At 35.7% G+C, this 20842-nt stretch overlaps 1 protein-coding gene across 3 annotated transcripts in view; it reads left to right on the forward strand.

The window, feature by feature from the left end:
• The window catches only part of SLC30A6 (solute carrier family 30 member 6), a 388867-nt gene that overhangs the window by 358888 nt on the left and 9137 nt on the right, over positions 1 to 20842 (forward strand). For all 3 annotated transcript variants that reach the window (XM_069072155.1, XM_069072157.1, XM_069072156.1), the window contains 8 exons: positions 1415 to 1495; positions 8580 to 8615; positions 10470 to 10564; positions 12324 to 12372; positions 12767 to 12886; positions 14125 to 14227; positions 15156 to 15203; positions 16061 to 16129. In XM_069072155.1, coding sequence (XP_068928256.1) covers positions 1415 to 1495; positions 8580 to 8615; positions 10470 to 10564; positions 12324 to 12372; positions 12767 to 12886; positions 14125 to 14227; positions 15156 to 15203; positions 16061 to 16129 — 601 coding nt within the window. The remainder of the gene's footprint in view (positions 1 to 1414; positions 1496 to 8579; positions 8616 to 10469; positions 10565 to 12323; positions 12373 to 12766; positions 12887 to 14124; positions 14228 to 15155; positions 15204 to 16060; positions 16130 to 20842) is intronic.

Consider the following 20842-nt stretch of genomic DNA (forward strand, 5'->3'; position numbering starts at 1 on the left):
ATTGATCAGAGTAGCTAAGTCATTCACAGCTGACTCTCTTCACACTGTTGCTTTTATTCTGTACATTAGTCTCCTAGTGCTCCTCACTTTTTTTTGCATCAGTTCATATAAAAAACCCTCCCCTTCAGTGCTTCTTATAGCACAGTAGTTTTCCATTACATTCATTTACTATAACTTGTTTAGCCATTCCCCAGTTGATGGAGAGCCCTTCTTTCCAATTCTTTGACATTACAGAAAGAGCTGCTATAGATAATTTTTGTACATTTAGGTCCTTTTGCTTTTTCTTTCATCTCTTTGGGGTATAGACTTAGTAACACTGTTGCTTAAAGAGTATACATAGTTTTATAGCCATTTTAAAATAGTTCTAAATAGTTCTTCAGAATTGTTGGACTAGCTAATAACTCTACCAACAGCACATTATTGTACCTGTTTTCTCACATCCCCTTTAGCATTTATCATTTTCTTTTTCTGTAAGAATATGATTGTTAAACCTTTTAATTTTGCGACATTAACAAAGCATACCATTATCCCTCAAAAGAACTAGGGTACCATTAGTCTTACAAAAGCACTATCATCCTCAAACAGTTGAACCTCAAACACTTGTCTCCTGTTAAGCTTCAAAGCAAGATTTTAAAGATGAAAAGGAAGAAAATATACAGAGAGGGCCATAGTGTTGGAAGAAACCGGATTACCCTTGTTAAATATTGTGTGTTGCCTGTATACTGACTCTAAAAGCTGTCTGACATTCTGTACCTCTCATCTTCCTTACTTTACAGTTCTAGTCTCAAGTTTGAAAAATGCTAACTTAGAGAAAATAGCAGTTTAATTTGAAAATGTATTCTTATATCTGGTTTGATTTTATTAGTTTAAGCTTAAACACAGACTTGGAATCAGGAAACCTGGGTTCAAACCATGTACATGTACGTGTACTAGTTGTGTTATGCTAGATAAGTCATTTAACCACTATTTCTTCACCTGTAAAATGAAGGGATTAAAGGATTGGTCTTAGATGTATTAATGCCAAAAATAAAGTTTAAAAAGAGAAGAGGGTAAATATTTTAATTCATATTATATGCAAAATCCAGAAGATGACAAGATAAATATTTGCCCTATTGAAAAGAGTTGCTTTTTTTCTTGCATTTTTTTTGTTTCTCATTTCTATAGAAGTAGTCTATTTTTTTTTTGCTTTTGGGAGGGGCAATTGGGGTTAAGTGACTTGCCCGAGGTCACACGGCTAGCTTTTGTGTTAAGTGTCTAAGGCCAGATTTGAACTCAGGTCCTCCTGACTCCAGGGCTGGTGCTCTATTCACTGTGCTACCTAGCCGCCCCAGAAGTAGTCTATTTTAGAGACACTGAATGTGGGATTATATTTAACATTAAAATGGAAGTAATAAACCTAATTTTCTTATTTTAGGTTTGAAAGATTAGAAGTTCTTGCAGTATTTGCTTCCACAGTTCTGGCACAGTTGGGAGCTCTCTTTATATTAAAAGAAAGGTAAGTTTATTTTATGAAAATTTAATTCTGATTCTTCTGATTTTTTTTTTTGGAAGGGGCAGGCAAGGCAATCAGGGTTAAGTGACTTGCCCAAGGTCACACCACTACCAAGTGTCTGAGGCCTCATTTGAACTCAGATCCTCCTGACTGCAGGGCAGGTACTGTATTCACTGTGCCACCTAGCTGCCCCTAATTCAGATTTCTAATACCATTTTGAAGTATACTTCTGCTTATGCCACCCTTTTGGAGTAGGGGCAGTGATTACTTGTTAGCTTTTCATATTCATGGTCATGTCACTGTTGCGTTACTACCGTGTTTCCCCGATAATAAAACCTATCCCGAAAATAAGCCCTCCCCTTACTGTGTAAGATTCCTCTAAAATAAGCCCTATTGAGATTGCTACTGTAATGAAGGTGATCCCCTGCGCTACACACTACATTACAGTACCCTCTGTATGCACTGGCCCCCCTTCCCCCGGTGAAACGCATGCCGCGCTCCGAGCTGCATCCAATCAGAGCTGCAGCAGTGAGCGCGTCATCCTGTTCTTCCCCAGTGATTTGCTTGCTGGCACCATTGAGAGCAGTGCCGCAGAGGAGAGCTGAGGCAGGACAACATAAGCCCTCCCCTGAAAATAAGCCCTCTGGTGTTTTTCTTTCCAAAAAATTTAATAAGACAGTGTCTTATTATCGGGGAAACACGGTAGATAAGAGTAGTACATTGTATACCCATAAAAGTGTCATCTGCATGACAAATGACAGAAGAAGGGGGGTCAGAAATGGCGAGTGCCTTATTCATTTTGTCAGAAACATAGTGTTAAAAGCCTAGGAAAACAGGTTGGAGGGGTGGCTAGGTATCGCAGTGAATAGAGCACCAGCCCTGAAGTCAGAGTTCAAATCCAGCCTTAGACACTTAACACTTACTAGCCATATGACCTTGGGCAAGTCACTTAACCCCAAATGCCCTGCCTCTCCAAAAAGCAAAAAAGAAAAACCAAAAAACAGATTGGAATTAGACCGTGAAGGCTTTCAGATTCCAAGATATGTAGTTTATTTTTTAAAAAAACTACTAAAAGTTTTGAGTAGGGGAGTGACTGATCAGACTTGTGCAATACAAATATTGCTTCTTAGCATTGTGAGGGATAATATAGAAAAGGATCATAGGTTTAAAGCTGAACAGGATCTCAGGGACTATATAGTCCTTGTTTTTGTTGTTTGTTTACCGATGAGGAAATTGAGACTTCAAGAGGTTAAATGACATTCCCAGCACTACTCGGGAGGAGAGACTTAAGAGACATTAAGACGAGTTAAGAGGACCTAGGACCTATATGAACACAACTACAAAACACTTTTCACACAAAATCAGATCTAACTAATTGGAAAAACATCAATTGCTTGTGGCTGGGTTGAACTAATATAATAAAAATGACAATTTTACCTAAATTAAATTACACATTTAGTGCCAAACCAATCAGTCTACCAAAAAATTACTTTATAGAGCTAGAAAAAATAGTAACAAAATTCATTTGGAAGAACAAAAGGTCCAGAATATCAAGGATATTAATGAAAACATATGCTAGGGAAGGTGGTCTAAGCACCAGTCATCAAAACTACTTGGTACTGGCTGAGGAATAGAGTAGTGGATCAATGGAATAGATTGGGTACATGAGACTCAGCAGCCAATGACTATAGTAATCTACTGTTTGATAAACCCAAAGACCCCAGTTTTTGGGATAAGAACTCACTATTTGACAAAAACTGCTGGGAAAACTGGAATATAGTATGGCAGAAACTGGGCATAGATCATTAACACCATATACCAAAATCAAGTCTAAATGGGTGCATGATCTAGGTATAAAGACTAGTTAAGAGGCTAAAATTTGGAAAAATTAATCTTTTTTTCATAATCTAAGAAAGGACAATGTTTAAAACTAGCTGTTGATAGATTAAACTGCCAGCCACATTGGATTTTTGGAGGATGTTTTGAATTTGAGACTTAGAATGTATTTCTAAGTATTTGAATCAGTACTGTATCTGTTCATATTTTCCTCCTTAAAATATTTAATCTTAGGCTAGAAGAGCAACAGTAATTCCCAGTACCTACCGGGATTTTTTGTCTGCCATAAGACATTTATTAGTGATATCTTTGTTTTATCAGACTCATTAACAGAGGTTGCGAACTGGTTCTCTTAGAGTACAGACATATGATAATAGAAATTAAGTGAACTGAGCTAGCAGGAAATTAAGGCCTTAATGATACTTTATGTTCCTATTATTGTGTGTGTGTGTGTGTGTGTACACACACATGTACACATCTCTTGGTTCTCCTAGGTGTCAGACTACTCCTCAGTTTCCTTCACTGGTGCATTATTTTCCTCTTGCTACTTAACTCCAAGGGTATCTCAAGGATCTTTTTTTGACACCCTTCCCTTTCTATACTTTCTCTAATGATTATCTCTTTCATTTCTATCACTTAAGTGATCACCTATATTTATATAACTGCCAATTCTTTGTATTCAATGCCATTCTCTTCCTTGAGCTATGATTCCACATCTATAACTCCCTGCTGGGCATCTAAGCCAAGATGTACTCATAGCATATCACACTCAACATATCCAAAACTGAATTTTTCATCTCCAAACCTTCCTCTCCTTTCAGCTTACCTATTTTTGTTGCTGGTATTCCCATCCTCCCATTCATCCAGGCTGAAAACTTAAGGCATTTTTTGACATTTCCATTCCTTTTCTCACCATATGCAGTTAGTTCCCAAGTCTTGTCAGTTCTACCTGCACAGTATCTCTTAGATATATCCCTTCCTCTCCATTCACATTACTATAACTTCTCTTCAATTCTTCATCACCCATAGACTAGACTGTTATAATATTCACCTACCTGGTTTCTTTGTTTCTATTTTTTTCCTTTCTCTAGTCTGTCCTGCCCAGATCTAGTTGATTATATTATTTCATTACTCAGAAACCTTCGGTGAGTCTTCATTGTCTTTAGGATAAAGTTCATACTCCTTAGTTTAGTGTTTAAGGCTCTCTATCATCTGACCCCAGTCTGTAATAATAATACCTTACATTTATATAATTCTTTAAGGTTTTCAAATCAATCTATTCATAAGCATTTACTAAGTAATTACTATATGTTAGAGGCACCAGTGATACAAAAACAGAAAATGAAACAATCCCTGCTCTCAAGGAGCTAATATTCAATCATGGACAGGCAACTCATCTAGGATATATGGAATGAATATAAATTAAAAGAAAGGTAATCAAGTGTAAAATAGAGAGGAAGGATACTAACATGTAGACGTTGTGCTTAAATTTAATCTTGTAGGAAGTTAAGGATTTTATGAGACAGGAGTGAGGAGGGAGTGCATTCCAGGCATCAAGGATGGCCACCACAGTGGCACTAAGACAGGAGATGGAGTGCCATGTATAAAAGGCCATTTTGGCCAGACTGTGAAGTGACAGAATTGAGGGGCAATGTATAATGAAGCTGAAAAGAAATGGGACCAAATTATGTAGGTCTTTAAAACAAAAAATGTTGTGTTTCATCCTGGCTGTAATAAAGAGTTACTGGAGTTTATTGAGTAAGGGAATGGCCTGGTCAGATATGTGCTTAAGGAGACTTACTTTGGCAGTTATGAGGAAGAGGGATTGGAATGGAGAAAGACTTGGGGGAGAAAGGAATTAGCTGCCATTGTGATAATACAGGCAAGATGTGATGAAGGCCTGAACCGAGTTGATGACTTTGTTAATAGTGAAAAGGGCATAGATACAAGAGATGTTGTGGAGGTAGAAATGGCAAGATTTGAATATGTGGGTGAGGGGGAGTGAAAAATCAAGGTTAGTTCTGTATCTGTGAACCTGAAAGGCTGGAAAAATAATGGCACCCTCAACAGAAAAAGGAATATTTAAGGGAAAGATAATGAATTCCGCTCTGGACATGTTAAATTTATGCTGTCTACAAGGCATCCTGTTTGAAATGTCCAATAGGCAAGATGTATGTGGAACTTAAACTAAGAGGTATGATTAAGAGGGAACTATATCTGTCTATCTATGCGTACACACACATATATACATATATATATATATATAGGTATACACAAACATGGATCAGTGAGTCATTTGCATAGAGAAGATAATTAATCATATGGGTGCTGATGAAGAGAAGAGGGCTGAGGACAAGGTCTTGGGAAAACACTCATAGTTAGAGAGAAGGTGAACCTGCAGAGGACCCTGACAGGAGTGGTTAGATAGATAGGAGGAGAATCAAGAGACAGCGGTGTTACGAAAACCTGAACTTCAGAAGTCAGGGAATATAAGGACTGAGAAAAGGACATCAGGTTTGGCAATTGAGATCATTGGTTACTTAAGAGCAATTTTAGTTGATTGCTTTAGATATATTTTATTTGAATCTACTTTCTAATCTCATTCACATTGCTTTCCTTCATGCAGTATATACTTCAGGCAAATTGGGCTACTGTTAACTGTTCTCTCAACCCTTTTCATCTTCTGCCTTAAGGAATTAGCACAAGCTTTGCCTAAAATGTTCCTCTATATCTACACCTGTTGAAATCTTTCTCTTCCTTCAAGGCCTATCTTAGATGCCACTTCCTCCAAGAAGCCTATCTTGATTCCTCAGCAGAAGATGATCTTTCCTTCCTTCTGAGAACACTTTATATTTCCTCTTTGTATCCATCGCATTCTATTTCAAATTATACTAAGTATATTTTAAACTCCTAGAGGGTTGAGACTGTTTTGTTTTTCATTTCTGTGTCTTCACTACCTAGCATGGTCCGTTCCTTTCACATATCACACAATCATGGAATTTCAAGCTGAAAGGGACCTCAGCTGCCAAATAGTCTAACCCATACTTGAAAGGAATCCCCACACTGACATACTGACAAGTGATCATCCGTCCTCTGCTTCAAGACCCACTGACTGTCAGTCAGGTTATTCCCCTCTTAGAGGACTCTCATTGTGAGTCATCAAGCCAAAATTGGCCTTTTTGATACTTGCATCCTGTGCAATCTCTTCTGCACAGGATAGCCCTTCACATACTTAACAGCTAGCATGTTTCTCCTGGGTCTTCTTTTTTCCAGGCTGAACATGCCCAGTTCCTTCAAGTAATCCTTATGGATTCTTAAGTAATCCTACATGGACTCAAAAGTCCTTTTTTACTACCCTGGTTGCCCTGCTCTATGAGCTCTCCAGTCTGTCACTGTCCTTAAACTGTGCTACTCAGAACTGAGCAAAATATCCTAGGGGTGGTCACCTCAGGGCAGAATGCAGCAGGACTATTAAGCTCATTGCTTCTTTATTCCTAGAAACTACTACTTTCTTAACATAGCCCAAGGTCAAATTAACTTTTTTTTTTGGCTTCTACATCACACTAGCAATGATTATTGTGTTCACTTGTCACAGTCACCTAGGTATTTTTTTTTTTCAGAACAACAATAAAGTTGATTTTTTTTACCCAAGTGCAAGACTTTACATTTATCCCTTTTGAATTTCATCTTATTAGATTTAGCCCCAAAATTCTTTTGAATCCTAACTCTGTCATCAAAGTTGTCTCTTTTAGTCTTAGGTCATCTGCATATTTGATGAGTATAATAACTATACTTTTATCCAAGTCATTAGTAAAAATGTTAAACAGCACTAAGTCAAGACATATCCCCAGGCTATTCCACTGGAGAGCTGCTGTGTTTTATTGAACCATTAATAATTACTCTTTGGGGCAGCTAGGTGGCACAGTGAGTAAAGTGCTGGCCCCGGAGTCAGGAGGACCCGAGTTTGGTTCCACTTCAAAAGACTAGCTGTGTAACCTTGGGCAAGTTACTTAACCCCAAGTACCCTCCAAAAAGGCAAAAAAAAAAAAATTACTCTTTGGTAGGGTGGTGGGGGTGGGTGAGAGATTGCCATTCAACCAGATGTGAATAATAAGCATTTAATGTTTGTGCAATTGATTTGAATTGATCTGAATATCCAGATCACCAGACTGTTGGTTTTGGTCTCCAAAAGCATTAATATTTTTTCTCCATTAGGAGGTTAAACAGTCAGTCTATAAGCTTACCATGTGTCATGCATGAAGAAAGGCAAAAACAGTCTGTCTTGAAGGAGGTCATCATCTAATGGGGGAGAAAACATACAAACAACCATGAACAAACAAGATCTAGATAGGATAAATTGGTAATTTCAGAGGGAAGGCATTATCATTAAAGGAGAATGATGAAGATTTCTTGCAGAGGGTGAGATTTTAGCTGAAATTTAAAGGACACAGATTAGTGAGGGGGAGTAATTATGGACCCTGGAAAGATAAGATAGAACTCAATTACAAAGCATTTTAAATGTCAAATAGAGGAGACCTGATTAATTCTTCATGTGGTATCTCAAACCCTGTTTCACTTTAAGTAGAAACTCATTTCAGCATAGAATTTTTTATAATTTTATAGTTTTTTTAAAAGTCTCATTGGTTTTTTAATGTTTAAATTTACATATTCCTCCACTAAAACCCTATACTGATATTTCATTTTATCTTAGAGATGACCATGGGCTATCAAAGGTCAAGCCAGTGGATTATACACTTTAAAATTCTTAATGAGCTAGAAAAGCTTTCAATTTGAGTCTAGTGATGGACATTCAGGAATAGCCTAAATTTGGAGAGGCTTATCACCAGATTGGCCAAAGCAACTCTCAAAGAACTTTTGCTTAGTCAGAGCAGTTGTGGTCTTCATTAGTGGAAGAAAAGCATCCACAGTGCTGAAATCAGAAGTCATTGGTATATTTCATGCTATAAAAAGTCAGGTAATCAAGTTTACTAAGACTATTGCCAAATCCATTTCTTGGTTAGTTAGAAGTCTTCGGTAGAGACCTTTAATAGCAAATGAATCTGTGGATTAATTAATTGCTCTGTTCTATCCCTATTCTCCATTACTGCTAATATTCAGAAGTAAACTTTTATTGTGAGAGTTGGAGTAATTTTGTTTCGTTAGGTTTGGATAAGTCGAACATTTGATAATTTTTCCCTTGTAATAATTTATAGAACTTATTTAACAAATTCCATGTCATTTCTTTTTTTAGTGTGGAACGTTTTTTGGAGCAGCCTGAGATACATACGTAAGATTACATTTTAATATGTGTCATTTTTCATTTATTTACTTTTTTTATTTCAGTGTTTAAGAAATAGTGATTGCTTTTTCTTCGGCTGAAGTTAATCATTTATCAGTATGCATTTTCAAAGTGCTTCAAAGATCCCAAAAGTAACTTTTCTCAGTGGGTTGCCTCGTTGTTTTCTTCCTCACCTTTATTTAGTCTCCCAGTCACTGCCCTGAGAAGTTTGCAATAAGTCCTAGATTGTACCTTCCAGGATAGCACCCCCAAGCATTGCTCCTCCATCTTTTGTTGTTAAATTTTGTGTATGTGTGTATATGTATATGTAAAAATATATATGTAAATATACAAACACAATGCAAATATACATATATATGTAAAACATTAAAAATTGTTATTGTAAATTACAAAATAATTGGCGTGAAGATTGTTCATGCCTACTCTAAACTAGTCAAAATATGACTTGTTCTATATATTTCCGAGAGGAACATTTATTGGGGCAAGCTATGTGGCACAGTGAATAGAGCACCGGTCCTACAGTTAGGAGGACCTGAGTTCAAATGCGGCCTCAGACACTTAACACAAAACTAGCCGTGTGACCTTTGGCAAGTCACTTAACCCCAGTTGCCCTACCTTCTCCCCTCTAAAAAGTAAAAAAAAAAAACAAAAAAGAGCAACATTTATGCAATTTGACTTTAAAAATGGATCTTTATAAAATACCATGAATGCCAAGTATTCTTTTTCTGTACCACTTGAGGCAGCATGCAGTAGTAGATTAAATACTTGAACTTGTGTTCAGATCTTCTCTCTAACAATTACTAATTGTGAAGCCAAAGGCAAATCTCTTTAACTTCTGAGCTTCAGTTTATTCATCTGTAAAATAGGGATGACAGAAAACTAGGTGGCACAGTAGATAGGGTACCAGGCCTGCAATCAGGAAGACCCAAGTTTGAATCCAACCTTAGACCTTATTAGTTGTATGACCATGGGCAAGTCACTTAACCCCATTCACCTTACTTTCCTCATCTGTAAAATAAGCTGTAGAAGAAAATGGAAGACCACTCCAGTTTCTTTGCCAAGAAAACCCTAAATTGGGTCATAAAGAGTTAGGCATAACTGAAATGAGTAAACAACAAAATAGGAATGGTGATAGTACCCATATCTTACAGGGTTGTTATGAGGTTCAAATGAGATAATGTATGTAACGCACTTTGCAGACCTTTAAGTGCTTTATAATTGTCAGCTATTATTTTTATTAGTACTTAGGCTGAACAAAAGTATATAGTACAAGGAGCAGCTAGGTGACTCAGTGAATAGAGCACCAGCCCTGGAGTCAGGAGGACCCGAGTTCAAATTTGGCCTCAGACACTAAACACTTACTAGCTATGTGACCTTGGGCAAGTCACTTAACCCCAACTGCCTTGCCTTCACCCCTCCAAAAAAATGACAAAAAACAGACAAGTTTATGGTCCAATAGCTATGAAGCATGAGAGGACTCCAAAAACCAAGTTCAAATTCTGGTTTTGACTCTTGAGTCATTGAAAGACAGCAAGAAAATAAACCACTTTATCAGGGCGACTAGGTGGCGCAATGAGTAAAGTGCTGGCCCTGCAGTCAGGAGGACCCGAGTTCGGTTCCAGACTCAGACACTTAATATCCACCAAAAAAAAAACTAGTCATACTGTAACCTTGGGCAAGTTATATAACCCCAATTGCCCTCCAAAAGGGCAAAAAATAAAAAAATAAACCACTTTTATCTATCTGTTTTTCCATCTTAGGGGCATAGATAATGATATATATCATGTGAAATGAAATATTTATTGTCAAAGGAAAATAAACATGAATTTTTTTTTCCTTTAGGGGACGATTATTAGTTGGTACTTTTGTGGCTCTCACATTCAACTTGTTTACAATGCTTTCTGTTAGAAATAAACCTTTCGCTTATGTCTCTGAAGGTATGTTTTTCATTTGCCATAATAAGTAAGAAAATTCATTTTTTAAAATGAGCTCTTCTTACATTGATTACTCCATCTCCCCTGTAAAATGGTATTTTTTTCCTAATAGAAAACATGGCATAGTGGAGAAATAGAGTTGTCCTCAGAATCAAGAGAATCAGATTCAAGTCTGAGCTTTGATATACACTTGGCAAGTCTTTTAACTTCTCAGGATTCAAGCAACTTTCTGAGAGTATAAGCTACAGAACAGATGTCAAATTGAATTGCTAGAGGAATTTTCCTCTCTATGAGTTCCTGACACAAATGAAATGACAGTTCTAAACCAAAAGTTTTTTTTCTTTGTGATAGCTTCATTACACCTAAAGTATTAATCACATACATCAGATATAAAAATGTGTTCTGAAGAGAAGAGTGATAAAGAGCAATCATTCTTAACACTTTTTTTAGCAGTTTTAAAGCTCAAAATACAAAAAAATGTTAATTCAGACCTCAATATTTCAGTTACAGAGTAGGCTAAAATATATTCATACCATTTATAAAAGGCTTTACTAAGCAAATTAATAAGTAAACAGTCTTATAAGGAGAATGTTTAACCTTAAAAGTTTCTCTTTAAATAAAATAATTGGGTTAATTAAAAGTAATTTTAATCTAATTAAAACAAGTCCAAGAGGACATCTATTGGGCAACACTTTATAAGTGCATATAGTTGGAAATAACAAAACTTTCTTTCAAGATATTTTGTAAGCTAGGGTTTTTTTGATTCAGACTGGCTATCACTTTGGTGGTCTACTTAATAAGGTTTAATTAAGGAACCTCAGTATTTTGGGATCCTTCAACCCAAAGAAAGGGCTCATAACCCCATCAGTGGATGGATGGAAGTGATAGTAGGAGGTAAAGTGGGTGGTTAGGCAGAGCCAGTCGTGGCGTGGCAGGGAACCTGAGATATTCAAAGAGAGTCACGCTCTAAGATAGGCATTCTAAAACTGAAGTCTGTTTAACTTTTTTTTTTAATCTTTGTAACTAAATTGTGCTATATTAGGTTTTCTTTGTAATCCTATGTATTTTATGTATTTAAAAACATGATTCTGAGAAGGGGTTCATAAGTTTCACCAGACTACCTTATGTGATCTTTGACACACAAAAAAGTTAAACACCTTTGTAGTAAGTTACATCATATTTCTTATTACCTAGAATTTAGGGACTAGTGGCTCAGAAAATAAAGGACAAAATTTGAGATGAGCATATTAGTTGGCATATGGAAATTTGAATGAGATAATCTAAAAAAATTTCACTGAAATAGGTTTGTATAGAGCATAATACTATATGTGAATATTAATTTTTTTAAGCAAACTGGTTAGGATATATTGGAGCAAAAGATTTTTGATTCAGACTTTTGTCTTAACGGCCTGCAATTCTGTTCAATTTGACAAGCATTTATCAAACCCCTGTTGTGTAAAAGGCTCCTTGCTAGGTGTTTCCTTGCCCTCAGGAGTCAATAGTCTACTTGGAAGTGCACCATGAAAATAAATATAGCTAATTTGAGGGAAGAAGAAAGCATTAACAACTAGACCAGGGAAGTTTTCTTGTCAGTGACACATGCAAAAGAGAAAGCTCTCCAAGGAATCTTATCAAAAGTATTTCTGCATATAACTTTGCCTGGTATTCATTAAGCTTATCAAAAAGTTAAGGAAATCAGGAATGTTGTTGAATTGTTCTACTTAGATGTCATGTTAATAATAAAATCTCTTATTTTATGTAGCTGCTACCACTAGTTGGCTTCAGGAACATGTTGCCGATCTTAGTAGAAGGTAAGCTGGATTGAGGTTTGGTTATAATTTAATTAAACAATAATGCATAATTTTTAAAAGTACAAGAAATTATTCTCTCTACAGAAATTGTAAATTGGAAGCATTTATTCTGTAAGTACATGAATAGCACAGAAGGTGGCTTCTTATTCTAACTTTACTTTTCTTCCTATATACTATTTATTGTCATGTTTGTTGAATTTGTTAAATTAGCATAAGATCCACAGATAAAATTTTTTAAAAATCCAATAAACTTTTGTAAATTATTAAGCTTTGCCCCCAGTTTTTTCCTTTAAAAACATGTTAGATGATGTGTTATTGAAATGCATTTGTTTTCTTTTAAATTTTCAGTGGGATAGTATTAATGAATTCTACTTTGGTTTGTTTGTCTTTATAGTTTGTGTGGAATCATCCCAGGGCTTAGCAGTATATTCCTTCCTCGAATGAATCCTTTTGTCTTGATTGATCTTGCTGGAGCTTTTGCTCTTTGTATTACGTATATGTTAATTGAAATAAAGTAAGTATTTTTCTTACTTCTATTAGTACCAATAACTACTCTGTAGATCTGACTTATAAGAGAGCCAGTGCAATGTTATAGGAGTACCCGTGGATGAGAAATCAGGAAGCCTGGGTGTTAGTTCACCTGAGTCACTAACATGCTGCTTTGACTCAGTCAAGTTGTTTAGCCTCTCTAGGCCTTACTGCCCCATGGTTAAAATGAGAGAGTGGGAATTTATAACCACACTAAGATTCCTTCTTCTACTTAAATGTTTCAAGATTTTTATGACTGGTAAAAATACTAAAAGTTAATCTTTTTGTGAGCTGTTGCCAGAAAAACAAAATAATGTGGGAATGATTTAAGGAAATGAAACACCCAATTATTTGCTTTAAATTATTAACACCCACATTGCTTCTACACTCACATGGTAGCTATTGCTATTAGAATAATGCCTTTAGTGCTAATAAACTCTGCCTTATTTTAGAGAATAGGGCACCAATTACAAGAGAATACTGCATATATATATGAAAATCAAATGGGGAAGGAACATGTATGAGGAGCCTGTGTCTTTGGAGCATAGAACCATCTGATAAAGCAATTTCTGAACGCTTCAAATCATTGATGGACTTTTGTACTCTTAGCAAAAAAGCCTCTATCAATAAAGTACTAGAGAACCCACTCCCTTCCCTACCTTTCAGGGAGTTCTAAACTTTTACAATACCTATCAGGAAGTTAGTATTTCCATAGCAAATTGAATGAACCCTTAAATTCTATTTGTTTACACAAAAATAATCTATTTTTGCTTCAGACAAGTAAGAATTTAAATAGATATGTTTGACAAGAAATTAATTGTTAATATTCTTGGCATAACATAGATTTCCACGTTATCTCTTGCTTGATGTGGTAATTTCATTGTAATGCAGATGTCCTAAATTTAGGTTTATTATTACCTAATACAAGAGTTGTTGTACAAAAAAAAAATGACCTTATTTGTCTAAATATCTGTTCGTATGTATATTATGTCAGTAGCTTATTTTTTAAAAGTTGTTTAAAAAAATTTTTTTTTAAGTTTCAAAGACTTGTGTGTAATGGAAAAATTTATTTTGAAAAATTGGGAGTTCTTTGGGTCTTTTCCATTCCTAATATCAACAACTTTCAACACTGCCTTGCATTTTGAGAATTGGTTACAAGTAGCTTGAATTACAAGGTGGTTTAAGGAACCTTCATTTACTCTTGGCATTATTTTCTCATTTCAGTAATTATTTTGCAGTAGACACTGCTTCAGCGATAGCTATTGCTTTGATGACAGTTGGTACTATGTATCCAATGAGTGTGTATAGTGGGAAGGTGTTACTCCAGGTAAGGAGTTTTCTTAGGTTACTTCTTCTCTAACCTTGCCTGCTTGGTATGATCCTTGTTTTCCTAATTTTTTTTCACCTAATGGACAAACTGCATAATTATATACTTTTAAGTTACTGGAGAAACCCATTATATCTTGGTACCTAGATTTAGGTTTAGGCACTGAAATGAAGTCATTTCTCCTAAAACGTACTATCTGGATACAGTTAAAACTTATAGCTAGTTGATAAAATGGGTAGGGTATTTAGTCCTATGTTTGTAATATACTACAAAACCAAGTTAGTGAGGTTATTTTCCTATACCAAATGTTAAATGAAAAAGAAGTGCAGCTTCTCATTTTTACCATTTATGTATACACAGCTTAGAATTCATAATCTCTAGCTACTGACAGTGGATCGTTTAGTTTTACTGAACCAAAAATCAAATTTCTTTTGCTACAGACTTTACATTTGAATTTCTATTCACTGATTACCCTGACCTTTATGGTCAGGGTAATCAGGCTGGTATCAGGATAATGGTCAGGCTGGTCAGGCAGGATTATCCCCAGGACTTGGACAAGCATTTCCCCCTCCCCCCCTTCTCCCCAGTTTCTTCAATAACAGGTGACACTACTTCTAGAAGCAGGGAAAGTGACACTTTTGTAACCACTTTCACAACAATTCTTGATATGTGTTTAGGTTGATGGACAGCGGGGGCCTCAACAAATGAGCTAGTTTGAGTATGGACTGATAGCCTCAGTAAATTGTATGATAAAAGTCTAGAACCTTTTAGCCTCACTTCCCTATCATGCCCCTAAATTTTATAGGCATTCCTGTTGCAGCCTCAGAGGTAACACTTATGTAACCAAATTCTTGTAGTTTCTGAATCGTTGCTCAATTAGTCTTCTGTCATATAGTGATCATAATTTATTGTTATTTTCTTCTCCTAGACTACACCACCTCATGTTATTGGGCAATTGGATAAACTTATCAGAGAGGTAATAATAGCTGATATTTAGATGGGTTACTTAGTAAAATCACCTATATTGTGAAATTGTACTTAAGGTGTAGGTATGAATAGCATTCTGTTATAATCCAGGTAGGATTGACCCAAAGTATATATTTCCTACTCTCTAGATGTTATAATCATTTCAATAATGTAGCCTAAACAAGAATAACAATATGATAACAAAAGGCAGATCAGTCAGAGGAATTATCGACACCAGCCAATGAATTTACCAAAGACAGGTATTGAAGCAGGTAAAGTGACATACTTGTTTCAACTACTTTTCACTTGTCTCTGTCGCAGTCATCCTCTGGACTATTACCTGGGCCTTGGTGACCCATGTGCTTGTTGTATAGCATCTGCAACTTTTTCTCCAAACTAGCATTGTGATCAATCCCAAAGTTCTGGTTAATGTGGGAAGGGCTTCACTACTTCAGAGCTTTGAATTCTGGATTTCTACCTCACTGTTGTCCAATTTTCTAAATTCTCTAGAGATAGAGACCATACTCGTGATTTGATTAGTATAGGGAAGTTCTTCTATTCGTGCAAAGTGATGTCTTCTCTGCAACCTATAGTCTTAGAGAGCTGCATAGAGCATTAAGATGTTGAGCGACTTGCACAGCTTCACAGAACTAGTATGTGTCATAGACTTGAACCCAGATTTTCCTAGGTTTAAGGCTGTCCTTATTCGCTACTGTCTCATAAAAACTCACTAATTATAATAAAACTCATTAATGTCAGTTAGTAGAGGCATAAGATACAAAGAAATTTAGATAATAGGAAACAGTTGGTAGAAATTAGTGTGTCAAATATGAAAAGATGGACTTTATCAGTAATTTTTGTCTTTAGGTTTCTACCTTGGATGGAGTCTTAGAAGTCAGAAATGAACACTTTTGGACACTGGGATTTGGTTCATTGGTAGGTTTTCTACTGTGTTATATTTTTAGCAAATTAAGATATTATATTAAAAAGAAAATTTTAAAACATTTCTTTGATACCTGTTTCATACAGTCAAATCTGAACTATTTGACTTGAATTATAATGGAACCTTTAGAAAGCAGTGATAAGTATTGAGAGATTTTTCTCTTTTTATCTCAGCAATGTTGTTCCTTACCCCACCATGTGAATCATTGCAGTTTCTTTTTTTTTTCATTTTAATATTTATTTCATTAAATATTTCCCAATTATGTGTAAAAAAATTTTTTAATGTTCATTTTTTTAATGTTGAGTTTACCCCTTGAGAGAGCAAGCAATTTGATATCATACATGTGAAATCATATAAAATATATTTTTATATTAGCCAGTTTGCAAAAGAAAACAAGAAAAATCAGTTGATCTTCCTTACAATGTTGCTGTTACTATGTACAGTGTTCTCCAGATTCTGCTCAATTCACTTTGCATGAGTTCATATATGTTTTCCCAGGTTTTTCTGCAACCATCTTGCTCGTCATTTCTTATAGGACAACAGTATTCTATCATAATCATATACCCCAGTTTGGTTAGCCATTCCCAGTTAATGAACCTCCCCTTAATTTCCAATTCTTTGCCACCACAAAAAGAGCTGTTATAAATATTTTTATATAAATAGGTCCTTTTCCCTTTTCTTTGATCTCTTTGGAATACAGATCTAGTAGTGGTATTACTGAGTCAAAGGGTCACAGTTTTATAGCCCTTTGAGCATTGTTCTCCAGAATGGTTGGACTAGTTCACAGTTCCAACAACAGTACATTAGTGTACCTGTTTTTCCACATACCCTCCAAAATATGTCATTTTCTTTTTCTGTTATGTTAGCCAGTCTGATAGGTATGAGTTGGGACCTCAGAGTTGTTTTAATTTCCTTTTCTCTATGAGTAGTTATTTAGAGCATTTTTATGTGACTATTGCTTGCTTTGATTTCTTCTTCTGTATGTGACTATTGCTTGCTTTGATTTCTTCTTCTGAAAACTTCCTGTTCACATCTTTCGACCATTTACCAACTGGGGACTGGCTCTTTTTTTTAAAATAATTTATTTATTCTTAGTTTTCAACATTCACTTCCATAAGATTTTGAGGTTTGTTTTTTTTTTTTTAAGCAATCAGGGTTAAGTAACTTGCTCAAGGTTACATGGCCAGTTATTTCTGGGTGTGGTGCTGAGTGTCTGAGCCCGGGATTCGATCTCCAGATCATCCCAACACTGGAGCCGGTGCTCTTACTTGCTGTGCTACCTGGCCGCCCCAAGGTCTTGAGTTTTAAATTCTCCCCTTCTCCTCTTCCTCCATCCCCAAGATGGTGTGCAATCTGATATATGTCCTACATATACATTCATATTAAACATTTTCACATTAATCATGATGTAAAGAAGAATTACAGCCAGTGGGAGGAACCACAAGAAAAAAGAAACAAAACAAAACAATGGAAGAAAAAGAGAGCAAGTAATATGCTTCCATCTGCATTCAGACTCCAGAGTTTTTTCTCTATATGTGGGTAGCATATTCCATCATGAATCTTTTGGAATTGTCGTAGATCCTTGCATTGCTGAGATGAGCTACATCTATCAAAGTCAATCATCACACAATGTGTCTGTTACTGTGTACAGTGTTCTCCTGGTTCTTCTCACTTCACTCAGCATCAGTTCATATAAGTCTTTCCAGGTTTTGCTGAAGTCCACCTGCTCATCATTTCTTATAGCGCAATAGTATTCTATCATATTCATATACCACAACTTGTTTAGCCATTCCCCAATTGCTGGACGTTCCCTCAATTTCCAGTTTTGTGGAATAGCTCTTATTTTTATAAATTTGGCTCAGTTCCCTGTATATTTGAGAGAAGAGACCTTTATCAGAGAAACTTACTGTAAAATTTTTTCCCATTTTTCTGTTTCCTTTCTAATTTTGACTGCTTATAGTGCCAGTGCAATATTTACAGCGCCCATTATCACAATAAGGACCTATTGTTTAAAGGACTATTTATTCCATGACATTCGATCACAAAATATGCCAGACTCTCCAGATAGAGGTTAAAGCTGAAGGATTTATTTAGACACCAGAAAACTGAATCCCAAAACCAGTAAGCCAATTCCATCATAGTACCAAAGATATTTGGAAACCATAATAACACTGAGAGCCATGCCATCCTTTAGCCTTCTCACAAATCAATATGAAATCAATATTTATTCACAAAACTCTCTTTGCCTAAGCTCCTCTGTCCCCAACTGTCTCCAACTATGAGACTAGCTCTCTACCAGCTTCCTATGAGCTCTGCTTCTCCTCAGAAAACTCCTATCACAGGTTCCATATGACTTCATTTAGTCTACCAGGGGGCAGGCAGAGTTTATCTCCACAGCAAGGAAGCTTCAAACTCCCCCAGGGTCTGTTTAGGGGCAGGGAAGATCTTCAAATTCCCTTTCCCATTACACTGCTTTAGTTTTGTTTGTGCAAAGCCTTTTTACTTTCATGTAATCAGAATTATCCATCTTACTTCCACTGGTCTTTTATATCTCTAGTTTGGTCATAAACTCTTCTTATCTATAAATTGGAGAGGTACATTTTTCCATGTTCCCCTACCTTACTTATGATACCACCCTTTATGTCTAAACCATGTACCTATTTTTACCTTATTTTGGTATAGTGTGAGATACTGGTTTAGCCCTAGTTTTTTTTCCAAACTTCCTTCAAGTTTTCCTAGCAATTTTTATCAAATGATGATGTTCTTACCCCCAAAGCTTGGATCTTTGAGTTTCTAAAAAAATGTAGTAATGTAATTATTTACTACTGTGTGTTGTGTACCTAATTTTTTCTACTGATCTACCACTTTATTTCTTAGCCAGTATGAGATTGTGTTGATGATTACCACTCTGTAATAGAATTTGAAATCTGGTACTAGGCTGTCTTCTTTCACAATTTTTTTCATTGATTCTCTTGATATTATTCTTGACCTTTTGTTCTTAAAGATGAATTTTGTTATTATTTTTCTAGCTCTATGAAAGAATTCTTTGGTAGTTTGTTTACCACTGAACAAGTAAATTAGGTAAAATTGTCATTTTTATTATATTGACTTTGCTCAACCATGAGCAGATAATAATTCTTGCATTGTTTAAATCTGTCTTTATTTGTGTGAAAAACATTTTGTAATTTTATTTATGTAGTCTCTGGGCTTGTCTTGGCAGGTAGCCTCCCAACCTTATATTGTCTGCAGTTATTTTAAATGGACTTTCTCATTCTGTCTCTTCCTGCTGAACTTTGTTGGAAGTATATAAAAATGCTAGTGATTTATGTGGGTTTATTTTATATCCTGCAATTTTGCTAAAGCTGTAGATTACTAGTTTCTTTTTTTTTTCCTTTTTGGAGGGCAGTTGGGGTTAAGTGACTTGCCCAAGGTCACATGACTAATTTTTTTATTAAGTGTCTGAGGCCGGATTTGAACTCAGGTCCTCCTGATTCCAGGGCCGGTGCTCTATTCACTACCTAGCCACCCCTAATTACTAGTTTCTTAGTTGGTTTTTCAGGATTCTCTAAGTATATTATCCTATCATCTATGAAAGAATGTTAGGTTTGTTTCCTCATTGCCTATTTTTATTCCTTTAGTTTCTTTTTATTTTATTGGTATAGCTACTATTTCGAGTACAGTATTGAATAATAGTGGACATCCTTACTTCACTCCTATTCTTATTGGAAAGGCTTCAAGTTCATCCCTGTGTTATACATAATACTTGCTCTTGATTTCAGATTTGCAATCCGGATTTCTTATTTTAAGAAATGCTCTAGGGGCGGCTAGGTGGCGAAGTGAATAGAGCACCAACCCTGGAGTCAGGAAGATCTGAGTTCAAATTTGGCCTCAGACACTTAACACTTACTAGCTGTATGACCTTGGGCAAGTCACTTAACCCCAACTGCCCTGCCTTCCCCCCTCCAAAAAGCAAAAAAAATAAATAAATAAATGCTCCATTAATTCCTATGCTCTTTGGTAGGAATTTTTTTTTAATAGGAATGGGTGTTGTATTTTATCAAACTTTTTCTCTGCATATATTGATATAATCATAAGACTTTTGGGTTTTTTGTTATTGAAATGGTCATTTATGCTAAAAGTTTTCATAATATTGAACCAGCCCTGCCTTCCTGGTATAGATCCCACCTGGTCATAGTGTATGATCTTTGTTATCTGTTGCTGTAATCTTCTAGCTCTTCTTTATTGATGTACATGTTTAGAGATATAAATTTTCCCATAAGTACTGCTTTGACTGCATCCCACAAATTTGGGCATGTTGTCTCATTGTTGTCATTCTCTTTAATGAAATTATTGATAATACCTAGGTTAATAGACTAAATTAACCATTATCTGAGCCCTTAATGAGTCATAATCTCTTTGCTGGTGGAGGGTCTTGCCTTGTTAATGGCTGCTGACTGATCTGAGTAATGGTTGCTGAAATTTGGGGTAGCTGTAGCAATTTCTTAAAATAAGACAACAGTGAATTTTGCTGCATCAATTGACTCTTCTTTTCACTTGAACACTTAGAGGTCATTGTAGGGTTATATGGGCGTGGTTCATGATGTCCTCTCTCCATCCATCCCAGTTATAATAGTAACATCAGAGATCATTGATTATAGATAATCATAACAGATATAATAATAATGAAAAAGTTTCAAATATTGCAA

Source organism: Petaurus breviceps, unplaced genomic scaffold, assembly GCF_028583685.1.
Source record: "Petaurus breviceps papuanus isolate PSGF00001 unplaced genomic scaffold, PetGlider_PUasm1.0 90845, whole genome shotgun sequence".
In the NCBI taxonomy this organism is placed as follows: domain Eukaryota; kingdom Metazoa; phylum Chordata; class Mammalia; order Diprotodontia; family Petauridae; genus Petaurus; species Petaurus breviceps.